General features: G+C 54.0%; 1 protein-coding gene across 6 annotated transcripts in view; it reads right to left on the bottom strand.

Moving 5' to 3' along the window:
- The window catches only part of Atp2a3 (ATPase sarcoplasmic/endoplasmic reticulum Ca2+ transporting 3), a 52,437-nt gene that overhangs the window by 11,977 nt on the left and 17,059 nt on the right, over positions 1–23,401 (bottom strand). For 2 of the 6 annotated variants that reach the window (XM_078042687.1, XM_078042686.1), the window contains 13 exons: positions 10,998–11,015; positions 10,661–10,743; positions 9,123–9,227; positions 8,818–8,956; positions 8,441–8,521; positions 8,272–8,357; positions 6,086–6,550; positions 4,411–4,499; positions 4,153–4,255; positions 2,839–2,970; positions 2,334–2,459; positions 603–821; positions 171–506 (listed from right to left, as the gene is read on the bottom strand). In XM_078042687.1, coding sequence (XP_077898813.1) covers positions 171–506; positions 603–821; positions 2,334–2,459; positions 2,839–2,970; positions 4,153–4,255; positions 4,411–4,499; positions 6,086–6,550; positions 8,272–8,357; positions 8,441–8,521; positions 8,818–8,956; positions 9,123–9,164 — 1,818 coding nt within the window. In that variant the 5' untranslated portion in view covers positions 9,165–9,227; positions 10,661–10,743; positions 10,998–11,015. Of the gene's footprint in view, positions 1–170; positions 507–602; positions 822–2,333; positions 2,460–2,838; positions 2,971–4,152; positions 4,256–4,410; positions 4,500–6,085; positions 6,551–8,271; positions 8,358–8,440; positions 8,522–8,817; positions 8,957–9,122; positions 9,228–10,660; positions 10,744–10,997; positions 11,016–16,988; positions 17,117–20,748; positions 21,065–23,401 lie in introns of those variants that run through there. The other 4 variants (XM_005337310.5, XM_005337312.5, XM_013363809.4 and 1 more) reach the window with 4 other exon arrangements.

Below are 23,401 nucleotides of genomic sequence, written 5' to 3' on the forward strand. Positions count from 1 at the left end.
CCAGCGTGTAGCTCAGTGGCAGAGAGTGCTTGGCACACACATAAAAAAGACAGAAATCAAGGTCAAGGTCAGGGACAAAGTCAGCACTGAAGTTAAACATAAGATCAAGAACTAGATTACAGTTGTAATCAAGTCAACAACCTCCCCTGGCGCCAGCCTAGTAACCTCACCATGGCAGTGACCTCGTTAAAGGACTGCAGGTTTTCCACGATGCGGGACTTATGCGCCGGCTCCACGCGGGCAAAGCAGCGGGCGGTGCAGCAGGCAAGGCGCTGCTGCTCTGGGCTGAGGTCATCAAATTCGCGGCCTGTGTAGGCTTTGCCCTCCACATCCTCTGTGTCCCCAAAGATGCCAAGTCGGCGACAGATGGCCACAGCCGTGCCTTTGTTGTCCCCTGTGATCATGACCACGCGGATGCCGGCTCGGTGGCAACGTGTGATGCAGGCAGCAACCTCGGGCCGTGGGGGGTCCAGCATGCCCACACATCCCACGAAGGTCAGGTCTGTCTGTAGGAAGGGAGCAGGTGCAAGCTGGACCTGAGCCCACTCTTGACCTGCTACCTGCCCGGCCACCACAGGGAGACGCATGGCACCAGCACCCACCTCATACTGAGCAAACTTGCTGCAGTCGTCCAGCTGCATGTCCTCCTTCCTGGGGGGTGCATCCCGGGTGGCCAGTGCCAGGCAGCGCAGCGTCTCTGAGCCTGAGCCCCAATCTCGGATCTTTGCCAGGATCTGCTCCCTGGAGGTGGTATTCAGGGGTGCTGTGCGGCTCCCCACACGGACTGAGCTGCAGCGCTCAATTACACTCTCAGGAGCCCCCTGCAGAGGTAGGGAGGAGGTGAGGCAACTCCGTCAGCCAGGGCTCCACAACCCCTCCCTGCCCAACTGAGGAAAGGAGACCCAGATATGGGGAGAGGTCCCCCAAGGATGCACAGAATCCATTCTTAGATAACTCTGAGTAGAAACCAAGTAGGCCCCACTGTGAGAAAACCTCAAGGGAATGGGGAGGTAAGGTCACAGACACCCACTGGGTGGTATACTACCTCCACCAGCCCACAATTGATAAGGCCAGTAGCAGCATTTGGGGGTAGGGTGGGGGGGAATGGCATCCCATGCAGGCACTATGCCCCTGCCTGCCTGGTGTCTCTGGGGGACCAATTCTGTAGGGGCCTTGGAAGTAGGGAAGCAGCCTGAGCCCAGCCAGGGGACCCAAAATAGAGAGGTGCAGAGGCTGTGGTGGGTGTGAGCTTGGGAAGCTGGTGTGTGTTTGGGGTCAGGGGTGACAGGCTCCTCTGCAACCTCAGGGTCTCACTTTGGACCTTACCCCAGGCCTAGGAACAGTCTCTGAAAGCTCCCTCAATGGCTTCTCCTTCTCTCTAAAGGTTGCTAACTTTTCAAAGTAGCCTAGGCTCCCAGGATGGAAGTCTTTTGATTTTGCAAAGGGTTAAAATCTGCTTTGTGGGGTGAAGTCCCAGCTGTGATTCCTACTTCAGGTTGGAAAGCAGCAACTGGAGGTGCTCTGCATGGAGGTCTGCCTGGTAACTGGTGCCTCTCCCTCTGAGGGACTCAGTGTCCCCAAAACCTCTAGCATCTTCACAATAGCCAAACTACGGAACCAGCCTAAGTGTCCACGAATGGATGAATGGACAAAAGAGGATGTGGTGTATATACACAATGGAGTTTTATTCAACCCTAAATAAAATGATTTTATGGCATTTGCAGGAAAATGGGTGGGACTCGAGACCATCATATCAAGAGAAATAGGTCAAACTCAGAAGGTCAAGGGTCATATGTCTTCTCTCCTATGCGGAAGCTAGAGAGGAAAAAGGAAAACAAAGGTGGGTGTGGATCTCATGAAAATCAAAGGAGAACAATAGAGGAGGGGGGAAAGTGCTGGGGAGTGATACTGGCCAAACTATATTGCTATATTGTGTGCATGTATGAATACATAACAACAAATCCCATCGTTATGTACCAATTAAAAAAAATGTGGGGGAGGGGGAGCACCAAGGGAGGGTACCAACTACTTCAAAACCACCAGAAGCAAAATGGTCTTCTAAGAACTGCCTGCCTGACCCTGCTGTTCGCAAGCGGAAACTGAGGCCCACAAAAAAGCATGGATGACTCTAAGGCCATGTGGTGAGGCAGGGTCCCTCAGCCTTGGTCCCTTGGCCCTGGTTTCTCCCCATCATGCTTGGATACTGTTCCCAGTTCCCCACAGCATGGTCACTCTACAAGGGGCCTCTTCCTCCCCTAGTTCAACCTCTTGTAGCTACTGGCTCTGATGCTTCAGAGGACTGGCAATCAGGTGCCCCTGAGACAGGCCCCTACCTTCACAAACATCTTGCTGCCCTGGGCCTTGGAGTCAGGGTGGGTAGGTGTGCAGTACACTGACATGGACTTCCGGTCCCGGGAGAACTCGAGGGTGACCTCCTTCCTCATGAGCTGCTTGATGACCTGCGGAGTCCAGGAGGGTCAGGGCATGAGGGACAGAGCCAACAACTCATTTCTGCTTCTTAAGAACCACTTGGCCCCAAGAAGACACCTCTTGCTGTCTGTGGCCTGGTATCTGTACTCCTGTGGTTATAGCATTTGAGGCCCTACCTTCCTTTCTAAAAGCTTACCACTCCCTGGCCTTATGTGCATTTCCCAACTCCAAACCCTTGCCCACATTCATCCCTTCCCTCTCCTTGCTTGGAGCCAAGTATTATTAGGAGGTTGAGGTCCTTCTTCCTCCCAGAAGGCTCCCATGACTCTGATTTCCTCTTTCTCCTCTCCAGATGACCCAGAAACCCCAGCCATGCAGCTGGAGGCCAGAGACCCCCACCCTGCTCACCGCATTGCAGGCCCCAGCTCGCTCCACCTGGGACAAGGCCTTCAGGTCAGTGTCAAACACATTCATCTTCTCCACCAGGCAAGTCAGAGCTGTCTCCGTGGCCTCTCCCACCTTCTCATACACGCCCTTGGCCTGCCGGGTCCAAGGAGACAGGGAGTGAGGGGCAGCTATCCCAGCTTGGCTTTCCAGCCTCACTTCCCACTCCCTCCTTGCCCCCTGGAGACCCTTTTGCCAAAGTGTCTTTGCACAGGCCTGTGAGCCCTTCCCAGCCAGCCTGACGTGGGGTTGGGATGGTGTCTGGAATTGACATTTACACCCCAGTCCCTGCATCAGTGCCTTCCCAGTCTCTGTCCATTCCTTCTCAACCTCCTTCAACAGGTTCTCCTTGCTGGGTCTTGAAAGCCTGCTGCCTGGGTGCTGCTTCTCCCTTCCCACCTTCTCTCCTTGAGACCCCAAATGCCTCCTGCTTCCACTGCCTTTCAAGTGCTCCTGACTGCCAGTGCTGGGCCCAGTCAAGAACCTCTCTGGCAAACTCTAAACCCACACACCCACATGCTGCCTAGGGCATCTTGTTCCCTGAGGTCCCCTCAGGCCACCTCCTCCTCTCCTTATGTTGGCAGTGACTTCTTCCTGCTCTTTCACCTACCCAGCAACCAAGTCATAGAATTTTCAGTTCCTAAATCTCTCTCTGACCCATGCCTTCTCCCTTCTCCCTAAGCCTGCAGTCAGGGTTCAGCTGGTATCTCTCTGGCCTAGATGACACAGGGCACCCGGCTCCCATCTTGCCCTGCCTTTACCATCATTTACCCAGAAACCTGGAAGATCTTTAGTAAATGCAAGGCTCACTACATGACTCCCTGCTCAGAACTTTTTGCTGGCTCTCCAATGCCCTCAGCTTGGCATGGGCATTGACTTGATCAAGACCTCCCCTCAGGCTGGGGCACACTGCTAACACTCCATTCCCCAGCTGCGCCACACGAATGGCATTCGATGCTTAAATCACATTGCAGCCTGTCCTGGGGTGTACCTTTTGCCTTAAATGCCCTTTCACGCCCTGCCCTCCTTCACCTCTTCCCCTAGGCATCCCTGGCCCTTCAGACCCTTACACTGCGGTCTTCCACAGCCCCCAAACCCAGGGACAGAGTTCTGAAGCATCGGAGCCAGAGGGAGGGAGCAGGGATGTGCAGGGGTGGCTAAGCTCCTGGGACACTCCCAAGAGGTAAAGACCACCTACCCCTGGGAACTTTGAGACTCTGGGAAAAGATCTGGAACGCCTGGAAACTAGAGAGGTCAGGAAAGGGACTGGGAGCCCACCTCGTTGTAGTCCAGCGCTGAGTCGTTGCACAGTGCACAGATGGTCGCCAGCTCCACCAACCCATCGAACTGGCTGCAGCAAACAAGTTGCTCCCCCTGCCGCCTGCGAAGCAGAGATGGTCAGTACAAGGCTGTGGCCCCGCCCCTAGGAGGTGCCCTTAGCCCCGCCCCCAGAAGGCCAAGCCCAAGGACACCTCTGCGCTGTTCCGTGAGCCCCGCCCACCGGAGGCCACGCCCACCCCTCTCCGGTGCACTCACACTTCTCCCTCCGGGGTATACGTGGTACCCGAGATGGTGAATTCGTGCAAACTGCAGGAGCCCGCTTTCGCTTCGGCTACAACGAACATCTGGGGAGCACACAGGAGTGCTTAGGCGGTTGGATGGCCTCCCTTCTCCCAGAGCAGCCAGTTTGAATAAAGCTTGACCCCTGGATGCCCGACCCCAAAAGCCGCCTGTCCCTCCTCCCCGGAGAGAAGTAGTAAGTACAGGATCCCAGCTGAGGCGAGTACTCTGCCCAAGTATGTCCAGCTCTGGTCTGGCCATTTGCTGTGGACTCTGAGGGGGTTTTGGCTGATTCTTCTGTGTCTGGGAGCAGCTGCTGATTTGGGTCCTTCCTCATCTCACAGTGTGATCCCTGGTCAAGTACCTGAACCTTGATTTCGCAATGGTAATATGGGGAAAAAAGTGGGCTCAGAGTCCAGCAGCTGCTCCTTTCTCTTCCAGGGGATGAATTCTTGGCCTTCAGGGTAGGAAACACACACCCTGCTCTGAGACACAGAGACCTCTAAACCCAGAGGTGACTCCAGAGAGGGAGGCCCTGCCAGCAGGACCTGCTGGCAGGCCCATATCTCTGCACCTCAGAAACAGGGTGCTCTTCCTGCCCAGGGAAGCCTGCTTCCTTGTCTGTTAGCTAGTTCCACTGGGGAGGCAGTTCTTGTTTCCTGGAGATTGCCTTCCTCACTGCACATAATCAAATGGCCAGCCCAGCATGCAGCAGGTGCTCAGTAATGACCTTTTTGCTCTTATCTCTGTTCTAGGGGCATTCCTCCAGCAAGCAAGCCTATTATCCAGTGTGTCCAGCCTCTATATCTTCCCTACACTGGGCTTTTCAAATCTTTATTTCAGTCAAGGGAGACACTATTCAGATAAAATCCTACTAGGGTCTTAGCAGGTCAGGGTCCACAGGGCAGTAAAGTTTGCCACAGTCCCTGCCCCTTCTGATGGATGAGCTTCTATAGGACCTTAGGGTCTCAAAATACTGAGCCTGGGTTCCTGAGGCCTAGTGCACAGACTTCAGAGGCAGGGTTGGAAGAAGGGTGATGGGAAACCTGGGAAGAGTGGGGAATCTATAGCCTTCATCATCTCCCCACCCACCTCTCTGTTGGGTAAGGAGGAGCCCACTGCCCTTTGGAGTCTCAGCCAGCTTTCCTGGAGCATGTGGACAGCGGGCCCAAGATGTGGGATCAAGTGCCAGGGAATGAATAATTCCTGCCCCCGTCCTTCTAGGTCACTGGAGCTAGCATATCTAATGACAGGCATCAACTACACTGTCATGATCGAGCAGGATAGAACCTAGATCCAGACCCAGCTTGACTGAGACACCAGGGTTGTACTTGACACTCTCCTGGATTCCTAATGGTTACCTGGCAGGGTTTGCACATCCAAGCTTCAGATGAGGAGACTGAGGTCCACAGACTGCCCAGGGCCCCACAGTGACTCACAGGCCACAGTGACATGTGTCCTGCAGGCATCATCTGCTACAGCCTACTAGTCATCTGCTTTGCCCCATAGAACCTGGATCTGCTTCCCACAGGGGAGAGAGCCCATGTTTTCTCCTCTATCCCTTGCCAAAACGGAGGGGAGGGGGCAAGCCCAGCTGCCGAGGATCTCATAGCAACACCTGAGGAACCCCAAGCTGGCTACAGCCACTTACCCGGCACACTGACATCTGATTGGTAGTGAGAGTGCCCGTCTTGTCAGAGCAGATGACTGAGGTGCAGCCCAGGGTCTCCACAGAGGGCAGGCTCCGCACTATGGCATTCTTGCGTGCCATGCGCCGTGTGCCCAGTGCCAGGCACGTAGTGATGACTGCTGGGAGGCCCTCGGGGATTGCAGCCACAGCCAGGGCCACGGCAATCTTAAAGTAGTAGACAGCACCACGGAGCCAGGAGCCACCATGGGCTGGGTCAGCAAAGTGGCCAATGTTGATGACCCATACAGCCACACAGATGACAGAGATGGCGTGGGACAGCTGCCGCCCAAACTCATCCAGCTTGCGCTGCAGTGGTGTCCGCTCAGGTTCCACTGCTGCCATCTGGCTCCGGATCTTGCCCAGCTCCGTGTGCAGACCTGTGGCCACCACCACACCCACTGCCTTGCCTGATGCTATATTGGTGCCCTGGCCAAGGAGAGACAAGGAAAGAGCTGCTCAGCCTCCAGCCAGGGCCAGGAACCCAACCTCTTCAGGGCGGGAGGAGGACTCTCATTCTCTGACTTGGCTTTCTTTTTCTCTATGCTGCTAGTGCCTGTAGACTTATTTACTGGGGCATTGCTAACTTTCCATAATAGTCTGAGATCTATGAAGGCAGGAATTTGGTTTGCCATATCCCCAGTGCCTAGCAAAGGGTTTGGCACAGAGGTGGCTCTGGGGCTGGGCTTGACAATCTGATCAACTAGCACAGCCTGGGTATAAGCCCATTGAACCCGTTATAACATAATTCATAAACAACCACTATAGCCACACAGCAGAGTGGCTGACCATGATTCCAGGTAAATAGTCCAAAAATATTTACTGAAGAATGGAGAAAACCTGAATCTAAGTTCATCCATTCCTAAGGCCCCAGTAAAATCCCCAAGTTCCATGTAAGGGACAGGCAACTCTATGCCTCCGTCCTCTTTTGCAAGATGGTTCATCAGAGGTACAAGACAGTGCTATAAGGAAGCTGATTGCTGGGTGTGCCTTCAAAGGGCCATGCTGTGGAGGCTGGCAAGAGGGCACGTGCTGCGGTAGCCTCGTCTCCCTTCTGCCCTGAGCAGTGCAGGCCCCTTAGCTAAGGAAATAGCCTGTGGTTAGCCACACCACCCTCAGAGAGCTTCCTAGTGACAGCTGCTGACACTGGAGAAAACCTCTAGGAGCTTCCCTCCCACCCAAAGCATCTTGTCTAAGCGTCCATGCAACTGGGCAGGACACTCTCCTCAGGAAGTGCTCCACGTAAACATCACGGTCTCCATTTTCAGGGAGACTGTACAGTCCCTTATAATTAACTGGGTGCCCCCGGCCACTGTCCGACTGGTCTGACCCTTCCTTGTGGCACCAAACACCACGCTGGCTTCAGGCTATTGCTGGACAGCTGTGAGTATTACCTGTTAACTCCCTCGGAGGCCACAGGGACAGGCCACTCTCATCAGAGCTGAAGCTACCATTGTCCCTGAGAAGAGCCAGGGTACTTGGCATCATGCCTTGAGGTGGGGGGGTCAGTTTTTATATCTGAGAAATGGACCATTCCCACCATCCTTCACTTTTATTTTCTTTTTCTTTCTTCTTTTTTCCTTTTTTTTTTTTTTTTTTTTTTTGCAGTGTTGGGGATGGAACCAGGACTTCGTGCATACTAGGCAAGTACTCTGACACTGAACTATACTTCTAGCTCCTCCACTACTTTTGTAACTCTTTTCCCTCTAGAGGATTTTCTGTTGAGTGACTAATGGCAAGCTCTGCCTTCCCCAGGTTAAGACTGGGTATCCTAGCAGGAAAGAAGAAAAGGTCTGAAGCAAGGATGTTTAAGTTCACAACTCAGCTCTGCCACTCAGGCTGTGTAACCTTGGGCAATTTACTTAACCTCTCTGAGACTGTTTCCTTCTGGAAAAACACAGATAACAAGATCCAGATAACCTTATTTCAAAGGTTTGTTGTGTGGATTAAATAAACTAGTGTGTCCAAAGAGTTTGGAACAGTGCCAGGCACACAGGCCTCAGTAAACACAAGCTACTATTATTGTTATAAATTTGCATGCTTTCCTGATAACTGAGAAGGTTCTTTCCAATAGAACTTTGATTAACATTAATGTGACTGTTTTTATTATCATCGTCCAGGCAAAGGCCCTGAGCATCCTAGGAACTTACAGAAAACAGCATGTTCTTCTTGTCCTGGTTCACAGCTCTAGGGTCTGGGATGGCGTCTGTGTGCTTGGTCACGGACACGGATTCACCTGGTTATAGAATTAGTATGAGAAGCCCCACTCAGAGACATGCCCATTCCCTTGCTCCGCTCCAACCCCAGCCCGAGCCTCACCCGTTAGGATGGACTGGTCCACTCGCAGCGTGGTGGACTTGATCTCGATGAGGCGGAGGTCAGCAGGCACTTTGTCTCCCACTATGCAGGAAGAATGGTTTGGCTGAGGGTGGTGTTGAGCCCTAGCCCCCAGGAAAGTCAAGAAGGCTCCAAGGAACCAAGACCAGGGCTGAGTCAGAAGCCCAAGTTGTGATCCCTCAAGAAGACCCCTGCCCCTCTGGTCGCAGCCGCCCAATCTGCTCAGTAAGGCTTCAGCCAAGTATCTTTGGAGGGATGTGACAGACACCCCATCCACATAAATAACTGGAAATATGGAGGCACGGAGAGGGCCAAGGCTCCCTGGTGTTATGTACAGGCAGGAGGAGGCCCCAGCATACCTGCCACTTCCACAATGTCTCCGGGGACTATGTCCCGGGCGCGGATCCTCTGCACACCTCTGCGGTCTGAGCGGATCACCTTGCCCATCTCAGGCTCATACTCCTTTAAGGCCTCGATGGCACTCTCAGCATTGCGTTCCTGTACAATAGACAGGCAGGTGGTCTGTCCTGGATCCTCCAGCAGGCTTCCCCTCAGAGTGACGCCCTTGGGACCTGGGATTGAGCTAGTAGGAGGACCTACAGGTAGAGGTCCCAACTTGCAGCCAGGAGAGCCCTGCGCCTAGTCCCTCCCCTGTGCCTCTCACCTGCCACACGCCCACAATCGCGTTGGCCACAAGGATCAGCATAATGACCAGGGGCTCCACGAAGGCTGTTGTGGTCTCTTCGCCCTCCTCGAACCAGGCCAGGACCTGCAGGGTCAGAGCTGGTGAGCCAGGTGAGCATGCTGGGGGGCTAGCTGTTCTCCTTGTCCTTTGTACTCTGGGTGTCCTGTCTGCTTTCCCTGCTCAGGGGAGATACCCCCAGGGAGTCTTGGGCTTGCAGAGGGGCTATCCTCTGAGAAGGCCTTGGTACTGGACACCCATCCCATAGATATGACCACCACAGCTCCCACCCGTCCAGGACCACCTTCAAGGGGTAGGAGTAAGCCTGAGACTTCTGTCTGCCTAGAGCAGCGCTTCTCATCACAGCCCCAGGGGTCTTGTTAGAAATACAGTGCTCAGGCCTATCCTAGACCTCCTATGTCACAGCTCAGCGGCGGGTCCAGGAATCTGTTTGACAAGCCCAAGTGATTCTGATGCATGCTCCCATTCAAGGTCTCTGGCCAGAGGAGTATCCTTCCAGCCCTGGAGCCTAAGACTCGGACAGAGACTCCAGTCAAGTCCCATGTCCACCTCTTGGCCTAAGCAAGTACTTGGGCCTCAGTGTGGCCATATGTGCTGTAAAAGGGGTGCAAGCAGGCTTGGGGCTCTGCCATGTGCAGATTTTTTTTTTCTAAGAGTCGCCATATTCCACAAGGACCAGGCACAACTAGAGGGGAAGAGCTGGTCCCAGCCAGTACCCCTGCTGTTCCACACTCCAGGTCACCAAGATGAGGTCTCCCCCGAGGCCCTATTGGGAGTGAGACCAGGAACAGAAACCATGTTCACCCTCAGGGGGCTGCTTTCCAGCCCCAAGTCCCTGCTATTCAGCCAAAAACAATGATCACTGTCCCTTCGCACATGTCCACCCTGGGCCTGGCCCTACATTTAGAAGGGGGTGTGGGCAGCAGGAATGAGGGAAATGCAAAGAGAAGCAGCAGCCAGGAGGAGGTTGCAGGAGGTTAAAGCCAGCATCTGCCTGAAGAGTGCAAGAAGGAGCTGCAGCATTCAACCAGGGGACATCTAGCAACATCTGAAGATATTTTTGATTATTACTGACATCGGATGGGCAGAGGCCAGGGAGCTACTAAACAGCCTACAATGTACAGGACATCCCTCCACCCTCACCAGGAATTATTTGGTCCCAATGTGAGCAGTGATGAGGTTGAGGAACCCCGGGCTGAGGGAGGGGCGAGGTCAGCTAGTGATTTTGAACGCTCCCTCTGACAGCAGGGCATAAGATGGATGGGGACAGGGCAGATAGAAGCCAGGGGCCCAGCGCTGAGGGTCCAAAGGCTCAGGCAACAGAAGCTGAAGTCTGACCAAAGCAGAAATGGGACATGGGGTGGGGGGCAGAGAGCAGATTAGGGGCGCTCATGGCTGAGAGGACAGAGGCTCTGTGGCCTGCAGCCTGAGCTTCTGAGCACTGCAGGGACACAGCTCACCCTCCCAACACTGTGGGATGGCAAGCAGGGCTTACTTACAAAGGAGACCAGGGCTGCCAGCAACAGGATGCGCACCAGAAGGTCCTCGAACTGCTCCAGCACCAGTTCCCAAAGGGACTTCCCTGAAAACAGGAGAGTGGCATGAGGCCTAGCCTCTGACCCACTGCCCTCCCCATTCAGGGCTGGCTTCAGGGGCCCCCTATCCCCGATTCTCCTTGCAGTTCAAAGATGGAGAGTCCAAGGCCCCTAGAGGCTCAGGCAATGCTGGGGACTCAGCAGGGCCTCATTATTGGGGGAGGGGAAAACCACAACCTCACAGAACGGCCTAAGGATGTCCTGCCCCCCTCCTGGCAGCATGCCCCAGGCCCAGCCTCACCTTCCTCCGTGGGGAGCTCTGCAGAATCCAGGTAGCCACAGGAGCATGAGGAGACAAGAGAGGAGGGGGTTATGTAGTGGGGTCTTGAGGAGTCTGGCAGCCCCTCCCGACTGCTGCCCAGACCACACTGGCCTGGACATGTCTGCACAGCCTCTATTAAAGCATGGCTTGAGCCCAAGTCCTTCCAACCCCACCCCACTCACATTAAGTGAGCTCTAGTGTGGCTTGGCTCACCGTAGCATGAGACCAGAGCCAGGAAGGGCCCTTCTGGCCTCCCCCCATTCACAGAGGGGAAACTGAGGCCTGGAGGACACAAGGAACCCCGAGATCATACAGAGAATTGGCAGTTCCCATGGTCCCCTGGGTTGCTCTTCCCCTGATTGGCTGCCCAGTCCTAGTCAATGTCACTCAACCTCATGACAAGCGAGCCCCTTCTGAACACTGCTCTGCTTCCCCTCCCTCATGTTCTGACCCATTTGATCTTCCAGAACCACCTGATCAAGGTGAAGAGCAGAGCCAGCCCTCGGAGCCCCACCCCAGCCAGCCTCCCCTGGACCAACCCTCTAGCTGCCAATGACCCAGACAGTGGGGACCCTTCCCTGACTCCCTCCTAGGCCTCTACTCTAGACCTGTTCAGGGAGGACCCTCAGCCCTGCCCCACGTGCCCAGTCCCACATGCCATCTTGAAGAATGCTGTTTCCAAACACCACAAGCACCTGCCTCACTTTACCTGCCACTTTTTTTTTTTTAATCTTCTACATTTCCTCAAACACCCTTTGTACCAGCCAGAGCCAGCTGCCACTCGTACCCAAGCCTGAATCTTCCCAAGAGCCTAAAGGGAGGCAGGGCGGGAGCTCCAGATCTACTTCACACACACCAGAATCGAGGGTCCGAGTTTGGACAAGGCTGAAGCCTGGGCACACAGGGAGTGGCTGTGTGGGGCCGTGCGGGGGGCTAGAGCTGGACTCTTGATGGGCTCCCCAACCCCGGGCCAAGTTCCTGTCCCTGCTGAAGCCATTGACACTCCTCCCAGGCTGCAGCCTAACCCATCTCTACCGTCTTGTGACCTTGGCCACTCAGAGCCAGCAGCACCCTGGAGCTTGTTAGTGGTGCCGATCTGAGGCTCCTGGCTGGCCCTCTTCCCCTGGCTGGCCCCTGTCCCACATGGAACGGATCCTGCATCTGTCCACCTGTTCTTGGTCTATAAGTATTTTTTCCTATGGGAATCCTTGCTCCAGACCACCTGTTTGGAAGGTTTGGGGTCTGCACCTGGCAGCTGCACCATGGACAGTATTAAGCAGCCCACTGGACCACAGGAATCCAGGAGGGAAACTTATAACCTAAAAATACACTTTCTAGCATTTTCTCTAAAGTCCTATTTTAGGCAACGGCTGACATTTTCCGTGGAAAATGTAATCTCCAGTGTCCTGCGTTGAGATTAAAATCAAACAGACATTTTCCTTCTGATCTATTTAACTGAAGCGAACAGGAAAGGCGGGAGGAGGGCCAGGCTTGGTTTCTGGGCCAATTCTCCAACGCAGTAGGGTTCTTTAGAGGTCATCTCAGTCATGCCCCAGTCTCACAACAGAAAACTGCCAACCTCTTGGCACGCATCAGCCAGGTTTTGACATGCTCTACTGAGGAGACTCCCAAACCCTCACCTTTTTAGGGATTTTGACCAAGGGGAGAGTCCATCTGACAGTCTCACTTGAATCCCTCCTACTGTTTCCCTAACTCCTCCCTATGAGGTATGAAGCTCCCAGGCTGCCATGCTCTTTAGTGCATCTACCCTGGGTAGGGCAAGACCTGAGGTTAGGATGTATGTCACAGTCACACATACCAACTCTAGTCCCTCTGAGATGCCTCTGCCTGTCCCAAGTGATCTCTACCTGTCCACCTGAATCTTCTCTCCTGCTCCCTGACCCACAATGACCCAGAATCCACTCTTTGGAGATAATGATGGTGTTCCCCAAGTATTTCTGGTTCTTCCAACCTTGTGGCCACATAGTAAGTCTGTACCTCTCGGCTCCTGTGTGAGTTCGCAAAATAAGAGTGTGTTTTAGTTCCAGATTGGAGCGTTGGATTTTGGGTACAAGACTTTCTAAAAGGTCACCATCCAGTAAAATGTTCTGTGATGACAAAAATTCTCTCTGCCTGTCCTGTCCAGTACAGTAGCCACCAGCCACATATAGCTACTGAGCAATTGAACTGTGGCTGGTGTAACTGAGGAACTATGCTTTAAATTTTGCTTTGTTCATTTAAGTAGCCACATAAGGCTGGTGGCTGCTGCACTGGACAGTGCAGGTCTGGAGCTCTGTGACCCTCTGCTACAGCAGCAACAACCTGTGCAGAGGTGTCTCCTCAGTCATCTTCATCACAGAGCCAGGAAGCAGAGTCCCAGATGACCAAACTGCCACTGGCAATCAGCAAGAGTGAGAAATGAACCATCAAGGGCTTTTTGATACTTTGTTTTAAGAGATCTTATTGGGGTGCAGTGGTGCCTGCCTATAAGCCCAACTACTCTGGAGGCTGAGGCAAGAGGATTGTGAGTTTGGGGGGGGAAAGGACGAGAGATGGGATCTTGCTATGCTGTCCAAATTCGTCTCAAACTCATGGGTTCAAGAGAGCCTCCTGCCTCAGCCTCCCAGAGGCAGGTGCTCAGCTGAGATTGCAGGTGCTCACCATAGAGCCCAGCCAGCCACTGAGATTTTGGGGTTGTTACTTCAATAACCTACCTTGGCTCAGATCTGGCTTTTACCACCAGGCTCCCCTTCCACCCCCACCTGGGGAGGCTCAGCCAACCTGCCCATCCCTGCACGTGGCATGAGTGGTTCCAGTCCTGCAGAAGCAGCTGACTCCCTGTGGGGCCCTGCACTTACTGGGAGGATGGGTACCCACACCCACCTTGAAGGGTTGCTGTGACAATCATCTTCATCACCATCAGGAGCCACATTCACTGAGCTCCTACCATTTACCAAGCAGTGTACCAGATCTTACCTACCTCACGTCCAGGGAATACAAGGGTTGATAACTGGGGGCCAAGCCAAGAGGTGCTCAGCAGGCAACCCAGAAGCAGTGGGTCTTGAAACTGTGCTAACCCCTTGGGCATGTTATTCCTTTATGATTCCCAAGCAACCTGAGAAGGAGGATGCTGTTGTTGTTCCCATTTTACAGAGCAGAAAACCAAAGCACAGAGAGGCTGAGTGACTACTTAACTGTTATGCAGCCAGGAAGCGTAGAGAGAGGTAGTGAGCCCAAGCAGTCTAGCTCTTGACCCTCTGCTCTGGGCCTCCTGTGCTAACACCTAGGCTGCCCTGCCTTCCCTCCTCTGGTCCCTTTACCACCCAGCCATCACCTAACAAAATTTGGTATCCTGATAGTGTCCTGATAGTTGGACTGGATGCCGTCATCCCATCACCAGCCTATCCCTCTGAAGCAGCCACAGAGCCCCAACCAAAATCATTGTCCTAATGGATCTGCTCTTCTCACAGGTGGTGTGTGGGGGCTACGAGGCCCTGCCAGCCCAGGCCAAGTCTGCTTCAAGTGTCAGTTCCACCAAGATCCAAAGATACAATTTTCCCCTCACATGAACAAGTCCCAGAGCCACAGAAGGAAACCATGGCTGGGAGAGCCCCATGCCCCCACCACAGGCATTTCAGGAAGATGCTGGGTCCCCCATACCACCCGCAGTTGCATGGTGTGGGGCTGAGCCAGTTCCCATTGAGCCAGATGCTGCATTTGCTAAGTGGGGGATTGCCCTACCCTGCTCACCCCTGTGCTATTGGCTGGGCAGCTCAAGGCAAAGCAGTAAGGGGGTACTGCTCCTCCTGCATCCCCATCTGGCTGACGCAGGGGCACACGACCCCTACTATTCTCATCTGGGCCTCTCCCAACCTACCTCTGCTCTGGATCACTGTTGCCAGACTGAGAGATCTGGTGTCCGTTGATGCCCCTGTGGGGCCAAGGAGCCTGAGAATGAGACTGTGGACTTAGGGTGGGCTAGTGGGGAGGTGATCCGAGAAACTCCAGGGTTTAAAGCAAAGAATATGGTCCAGAGGGCTTGAGTTCAAGTCCTGTCCTGTCTCTTGGTACTGTCATAGCAACAGGCAGGCCATGAAAGCTCTGTCTCTTTTCCCGTCAGCACACAGCAGCTAGTAGCAGTGATACCTTATAAGGTTATGTGAAGCTTGCATGACATGCACAAAGTGCATGGCCCACAGTGACAGTCACTGGCACAATGGTTATTAGACCATAAGCTCCATGATAGTGGGACTGTGTTTAGTGTAGCAGAACGGTGCCTGTCACATAGTAGTTACTCAGAACAAACTGAAGAATAAGTGACCCAGCCTCTGCCCTGTCATAGACCTTCAGTGGCTGTCCGCAGCCTACAGAATAATAATAATTGACCTTGGAATGGTCTTTCAGACCTTGGAGCTACCCCCAACCTGCCCTTCTAGAATTATGTCCACATTTCAGATGCAGGACCCTCTGCCACCCATCAAGCCTCAGGATTGCTACCACCTCCCTGTTTTCCTCCACCAATATTTTGCTTGCATTTTACCTTCTGTCCAGAAAACCCTTCTCTATCTCATCTGAACCCTTCCAGGAAGCCTTCCTCGCCCACCTGATGGCCCTGCCTTCCCAGCCCAGTCATCAGTATTCACCACTCCCCAGACTGGAGCACCTCCAGGGCAGGGAGAGGATGAGTCTTCCTGGTCCATACCAAGTCCTCCCAGCCTTTGTTTATTCAGTTGGTCCATGGTTCAGAACAGGGCCTGGGCCCACAGCCTGTAGCCAGGGAGAAGCTGTACAGCCAGGGCTGCCCCCAGGCTCCACACACCACCTGCTCCCTAATCCCCCAACTCCTTCCTTCTCACAACACTGAAAACTGGAATTTCAGCTTCTAAATGTCAGTGGCAGGGGGAGAGAAGAGCACTCACCCAGGGCTTCCTCCAAGGTAAATTTACAAAGCAATCAAATCATCACTTGCAGAGGTAGGGAGAGGCCTTGGCTGGTCAGAGCCCGCCCAGCCCACCTGGCCCTGACCTTGTCTCCAGGGTCCACCTACAGTGGACAAGCTGGCCCTGCTCCTCAGAGGACACTGAGGGGCCTTAGAAAGTGGCTCCTGTTCTGCAGAGAGGCTCTCGGCCTACCTGGCTGACTTGGCGCTGGATGCTAAGGGTTTGCTCAACACCTATGTGTCTTGTGGCAGTGTGGGGCAAGGCCTGGTATTGCTCATGGGGGACGAAGGCTGCCCAGCAAGGGCCAGTAGGTGTGAAAACTAGGGCGAAGCCTGAAAATCCTTGAGTTTCCAGTTGGCCTGCGGCGGAATCACACTTTCTCCCACTGGGAGTCAGTGTTAGATCCTTCAAGGCCCTTAGGGGATCTCGAGACCAAAGGAAGGGCAAGTCTGCCTGGGGCCACTCAGCAAGTAAGGCCAGTGCAGTCACCCTCATGTCCCACTTACCCTACTCCTGGTGGCCTGATTTCCAGGGTTCATGCATATGGGTTTCCAACTGAGGCCTGGGATAATGGCAGGAAATAAGGCCATAGCCAAAACACCACTGGATGGATTCCAAATCTGGGCCACCGCTCCCACCCTGCGGCAGCCCTGGGGACCTTGTACCCTTTGCACAGACAGGCAGTGTGCAGACCAGGGAGGCAGGGTCCAGGCCAGGCACTCTCTCTCCATAAGTTCCCCTGAACAGGGGCCACCCCCAGAGATCTCTTGGGATCTAATCTGACCCTCAGATCCCTGGGCTTTCCAGGGCCTTTAGGAGCAAGGTTGTGGGGCAGATGTGCCCAACCGAGTTCAGTCTTTGACCTTGGCCTCAGTCTAGCAAAGGATGTGAGCACAGATACAAGGAAATTGGATGACTCCTGAAAGTACAAAAAGATACCCAGCCTGACTTGTAAATAGAAAAATGCCAAGTACAGAACCCACAAGGGGACACTTTTCTATGACTGGCACAGATCAAGTTACACACTTACACAAGTGCCTTATACACTTTGGCCAGGTGGCAGATGGGCAGGTCGGTTGGTTCAACCTTCGGGACAGTAAAGTAGCAACAGCTGTCAGACTGCAAACACACTCCGCACACAGCAGTTCCACTTCTAGGAATTTATCCTTCAGGGCTATTCACAAATGATAGAGGGACAAGGATATTCTTTATCTTTTGCATGTAATAGCAGAGGCTGTGACCACCGCAAGCGGCTCTCAGAAGTGGGATGAAGAAACACTGGAACAGGCCCACAACGGAACCCAGTACAGCCACTGGGAACCCAGGAAAGCTCCCTTATGAACCACCTCCAAGAGCACTGGTCAAGTGGAAAGCAGGGTAGAAATGGCACATAGAACTCACTCTCTTTCATGCAAAAAAAAAAAAAAAATCCCAGGGATGGGGTGTACTTAGTGTACTTATTAAGGGGCTCACCTAGCACATGCCAGGCCCTGGGTCCAATCCCCAGCATAGCCAGGAAATTTTTAAAAAGATCCTAGATGTGCATGCATATATGCACAGAATATTTTGGGAAGGAGACACAGGAATTGGGAACACTGGGATAGGTGGTTAGGGACAGAGTCAGATGTCTTTACTGTCTACCTTTTGTACCCTTTGAAGGTTATACTGTATGCAATTTTTTTTTCTGGGGATTGAACCCAGGGCCTTGTGCATGCAAGGCAAGCACTCTACCAACTAAACTATATCCCCAGCCCACTGTACGCAAATTTTAATTAAAAAAAAATTTTATGTCGGGCATGTATTAGGCTTGTAATCCCAGCTACTTGGGAGGCTGAGACAGGAGGATCACAAACTCCAGGCCAGCCTTAGCAACTCAGTTAGACCCTGTCTCAAAATTTAAAAAATAAATAAATAAATAAAATTAAAGAGGGCTAGGGATGTAGCTCAGAGGTAGAGCACATCTGGGTTCAATCCCAGTACTGCAAAAAAAATAAACCCTGCTGGGGCCTCACCAGCTCCTGTGAGGTTGGGACAGATGGTGTTTTGTATGCACAGGGGACTCACGGCTGGCACACACACTGACTGTGCCTCTGAGGCTCCCACCCCCTGTTCTGAGGCTTCTGTCCTCAGGAGGGAGGAGAAGGGAGAGGTAGGAGGGTGGGATCCCCAGGCTCTATTCCCCCAGCCCCTGGCAGAATTTGCAAACTTTAAGACTTAAACAAATGACTTCCTTGTGGTTTCCAGTGCTAACGACCTTGCAGGTGCACAGACGCCTGGGAGGAACACTAGTCCCTGGGGTGTTCCCTCCACCCACAGGCCCTGTACCCTACCAACCACCTCCTGGCCAGGAGCCCAGCCCCACCTCCTCCGCTACAGAGGCAGATGACTTGGTATAAGTGATCTCACTAAACACGCACAAATAACTCTAAGAGATGGTTTTATTGGGGCCTCAGTGACAATGAGGAAACCAAGGCATAGAAAGGCCCAGGGGCTTGTCTGGGGTCACACAGCTATGAAGGGGCAGAGCCAGGGTGCAGAACCCCATCAGCCCCTTCCCAAAAGCTGTGCAGGTAGCACCTAGAGGACATACAAGCGTCATCCACAGGCCGTGGAGCACGGGGCAGTAAGGGGCAGCTGGCTTCCCTCTGCTCACCTGACAACTTCCAGAGGCCTGAAATGCTTCCTGAGGAAGAAGCACCAGAGATGTGAGGGAAGAGCCCTCTGAGCCTCTCAGGGTCTGAGGACAAGACTGGTATAGATGCTGCCACACCAGGGTCCCCGAGCCTGCAGAACCTGTGATCTTTTACACTTAGGTAAACTGAGGCCCAGAGAGGAGTAGGCATCTGTGCTAAGTCCACTACAATCCTGTGTGATCTTGCCAAGTTGTTTAAACTTCTGGTGCCTCAGTTACCTCCTTTCTAAAATAAAGATGACAATAGCCCCTATATCTGAGTTGTTTGGAGAAAGAAATGAAATGATAGAGGAAAAAGTGCTGAGAACAGTGCCTAGCACATAGTAAGGGCTCAGTGAGCATCAGCTTTTATTACTAATACTAGCAAAGTACAGAGGAACCAGGGGAACCTAGCAATGTCCCCATTTTCCTACCCACATCAACACACACCCGCCTACCTGTGGATCTATACACCACACCCATCACCTCACACAGACGGTGAGGGGACAGAGCAATCCAGGATCTCCTCTCCCAGACAAAACTACACAGGGCCAGGAGACTAGGGACTGCACTGTCAGTTCCTCCTCTGCTGGACCCCTGAAGACAAGAGAGCCAGAAAGGACAGGAACCTTGGCCAGTGGGGTCATGCAAGGGCAGAATGTGTGAGATTCTGGAGATGGAAGGGAGGGCTGGATCTCCAGCTTCCCTTGGGAATCAAGATTCCCAAGCTGGACCACAGCAATACCAAAAGGCTGTGGAAGCCCAGACCTGCCTACAGGGACTCCCACCCTACCCCAGAGCCAGGGGGCAGTTCCTGCTATCCTCTTCTCCTGCAGCAAAGGACACCCTCCCTGCCAAGTCATTAATGGGGGATATTAAATAATATTTATCTCCCCAGTTCCTCCCACAGCTCAACTAAATATAGCAACTAATTTTTTTGAAAAAGGATTTCTGCTCCAGAAAGATAATATTTATATAAGAGGTGGTTTTCATAAACCAATACAGAACCGAAGCAACCTTTCTGACAGCAATGTGTAATTTCCAAGCCAGCCCTGAGCACAGGGACACAGGCCAGAGCACCCTCCTCTCCAACTGACTGGGAACCCCAAAGGATGAGACCCCAAATCCCAAAACTACACAGGCTCAGGCAATACGTTGGGGATGGAAGGAACTTTTCTTTCTGGTCCCCTCACACTCTCCCAGGGTACTGTGAGGGTAGCAGGTCCTGCCTGGAAGGGACGCAGTCAAGAGACCTCTAAGTCTTCTACCTCAGGAGCCTCCAGATGTGCTGGGCCTCATTTGGATAGTACTAAGAGGCGTTTGCCCATTGCCTTAGCAAAAAAAGAAGAATCCCCCACTCTTTTGAAGGCGATGAGGAAGAACCCATTTCTCTCCCATGCAAACTGCAAAAGCAGGAAGGCTCCCTTGGTGCCCAAGATGGGCAGACACCACTCCAGGTCACCCAGCCTCTGGCAACTCTCTGGGACCTCCAGTCGGCCAGCCTAGGAAGATGGGTCTCTGGCCCCAGCAGTTCAAAGCCCCCAACGACTCCTGCCAGCTACATCCGCTTGGGGTTGCAGAAAGAGGAAGACCTGGGGGTGGAGGTGGGGGTGGGGGCACCAGGGCAGCTAGCCTACAAGCTACACCTACTTGAGGGTTTTATTGCGCCCTGAGGGGAGACCCCTGGATCGGTTAGGAGGCTGGACCTCAGAGTGCTTGGCCGGTTCCCGGCCAGCAGGTCTCAGTGTCTGCTGCACCTGCATGATACCCGCGGGTCACAGCGCGGCGCGGGGTTCCAGCTTGGACTGCGAATGAGGCTGGCTAAGGCTTGCAGAAATGGATGGGACCGCACCACAGCAAGAAGCCTGGAAGGACCCAGAACGGAGGGGGTGGCAGGCATCGGTCCCCCAAGCCGGAACCCGCCCCCACCCCCTCGAAGGTGGCCGCGCAGCCTAGCCGGGTGCCCCAAGAGCATCTGCGGAGGTTTCCGGAGCCCTCACTTCCTGCCCGCCCGCGGGGACCTAGATCTTGGAGGGAGAGCACCGCCTGGCTGCGGGGCAGGGGGTCTGAGACTGAGGCGCGCGCGGCCCCCGCTCCCCGGCCCGGCCCGCGCGCTCACCATTGGGGCCGTAGCGCTCCCGCGCGCCGGTCACCTGCGCCGGACTCAAGCCGCCCTCGGCTGTCACCGAGAAGTGGCGCAGCACGTCGGCGGCCGGGAGCAGGTGCGCCTCCTCCATGCCGCCCGCCCGGCCGTCTGTGCCCTCCAGGCCGCCTCTTCGCTGAACTACTGCACTGGTCGCTGGGGGCTTGAGCCCGGGCGGGCGCCGCGCGAGGCCATGTCCGCGCTGGGACCTTCCCCGACGGCAGTGGCGGCAGCGGCCAAGGCCCGCGCCAGGATGCTGCGCCCCGGGCTCCCTCCCCGGGGCGGGGCGGTGTGGGACCCGCCCCCGCACTCACACCCCTTCCGGCCCCCTCCAAGCCTCCGGCCCCGCCTGCCGCGCCCCGGGGCGCCCAGCCCCGCTGCCTGCCCATTCTACAGAAGTGGGCACTGAGGCCGCTGGCGGGGCGAGCCCGAGCGGAGCCAGGGGCAGTTGAGGGCGCGTGGCCTGGGAGTGGTGTGGCGGTGGGGGCTCCATCCCTGTCCTTGCAGAGCTGGGGGAATGCTCAGTGCTGATCTAGGAGCTGCCACATTCACCTCCTTTCGGTTCTCCTGGGGTGGAGGCGGGGATGTGTTGCAAAATGGAGCTGTCCATAGAGGGGCGTCCTACTTCCCAACTCCAATTCAGCACAGTGTGACCCTGAATCTGGAGGGAACCCAAAAGCCTTGAATAAGCCAGGGCTCCTCCAGAGGAAACCACCTGATGGTTTCCTCTTAGGATGTTTGTGCTTTCATTATTCTCCTAATGTGCAGCGATGAGCGGGTTATTCATCATACAAAAGGAAAGACTAACAATGAATCAGTGGAGGTGAAGGTAGAGAAAACCAGGCTTGTTACCTGGGAAGCAAGCACACCCCTCTGCCCCCGCAGGAAATGTAGCTGCTGGGGTGATGGGTGTGTGTGTGTGCTCCTAAAGACACCTGAGGGGTGGGACCAAAGTCTCTGCCCAGGGTCCTTGAGGAAAGTGACCCTGATCAAGGGAGGTAGGGGCACAGAGGATCCCCCATTCCAGTGCTCACCCCCAGTGCCAGGAGAAGGAGTGCAGATCAGAGGAAGATGATGCTGGAAGACAGAACCACCCACCCAACCCAAAAGGGGAGCAAAGAGAGCAATCTGATCTTTACTCCTCCAGCCTGAAAGACTCATCCAGTCTTACCCCACCCCAGTTCACCAAGCAGGCCTCCACTGTCCAGAGCTGCAGCCTCTGGGATCACCAAGGCTGCACATGATCATTGATTCCAGGAGTGGTCTTCCTGGATAATAGCAACTGTACCTCCCTCCTGGTGCCTCCACCTACAAGCCTCAAGTTCTAGCCATGTCTGACCTTGTGCACCCCGGTTTCTAGCTTTTGCTCAGGAAATAGGACTGGGCTTCTCCTCCAATGTCTCTCCCTTTCTACACACCTGTGGTCAGGACTGGCTGGTCCACTTTGCCACTTTTCAAGGGTCACCCAGCCGTCCACATCACATCAGTCTGCTGCTATGGAGATGGATTGAGGCTTGTTGTCTGGCTATAAACACTTTCAGCCCGATGTTTTGGATCACAAGCCAATATCTCTGGATATCTCCACTGGTCCCTTTCCCTCCTCCCACCCCCTACAGTCTACAAAGTCCCATTGTATCCGTAAGTTGCTAGGAATAATGTTAGGCAGGATGAGGCTGAGGACAATGCCAGATAGCTCCCCACTAGACACTTCTGTCTCAGACAATGTGGAGTCCTAGGCATTCAAGCAGCTGGAATACTCTTACCCCTCCAAACACATACATCCTGGGGTCTGAGTGCCCCTTTGCCAGCCCTGGGGATCTTAACCCTAAGCCTCTCCCTTTCCACCCCACCCTCTGCTGTGAGTTGGCATTTGCTAGAAGGTAGGGCCAGAAGACCTGATTGTTTGCTCTGGCAGGCTGGCCCATTTCCTTTTCTTCAGCCCACCCCACCCTACCTCCAAACCACCCCTGGACAGGCAAACAGTTGCCGGCAAGTGTGGCCCCCACCTGGAAGGCTGACACACCTGTCAGCATGCCTGCCTGCTCTGCTCCCTCCAAGCTCCACCAAATCACACACAGTCATTTTATACTCCAACTACCTGCCCAGTTGCTTGTGTGTCCCCAATTATGCCCTCTGACCGCACCTAGACAAAGAGCTAGTGACAAGAACAATATGGTCACAGGAAGACTGTCCAAAAGACAGGTCTGTCCTCCCCACTTCCCAGGTGCTATGAGCCCAGAGCTTCAGGCCTGACACCATCTCAGTTCTTCCCAACTACCCCACAGGACAGACAGAGACAGAATGTACCACTCTCTGGAGCAGCCATGACTGTCTTCTTTATGTGCCAAGACAGAGGAAAGGTAGGTCTTCCCCAGAAGAATTTGGATACTTAGTGAAGAGGGTGTTACAGGTAATCAAAAGCAGCCTGAGTACCAGGCATGATGGTGCACACCTGTAATCCCAGCTACTCAAGAGGCTTAGCTAGGATAGTTGAAAATTTGAGGCCAGCCTCAAAAGTTAGCAAGACCATGCCTCAAAATAAAGTTTTAAAAAAAGGGCTGGAGATGTAGCTCAGTGGTAGAGCACCCCTGGTTTTAATTCCCAGCATCCCAAACAAAACAAAAAACAC

The sequence above is a fragment of the Ictidomys tridecemlineatus genome, chromosome 3 (genome assembly GCF_052094955.1).
Source record: "Ictidomys tridecemlineatus isolate mIctTri1 chromosome 3, mIctTri1.hap1, whole genome shotgun sequence".
In the NCBI taxonomy this organism is placed as follows: Eukaryota; Metazoa; Chordata; class Mammalia; order Rodentia; family Sciuridae; genus Ictidomys; species Ictidomys tridecemlineatus.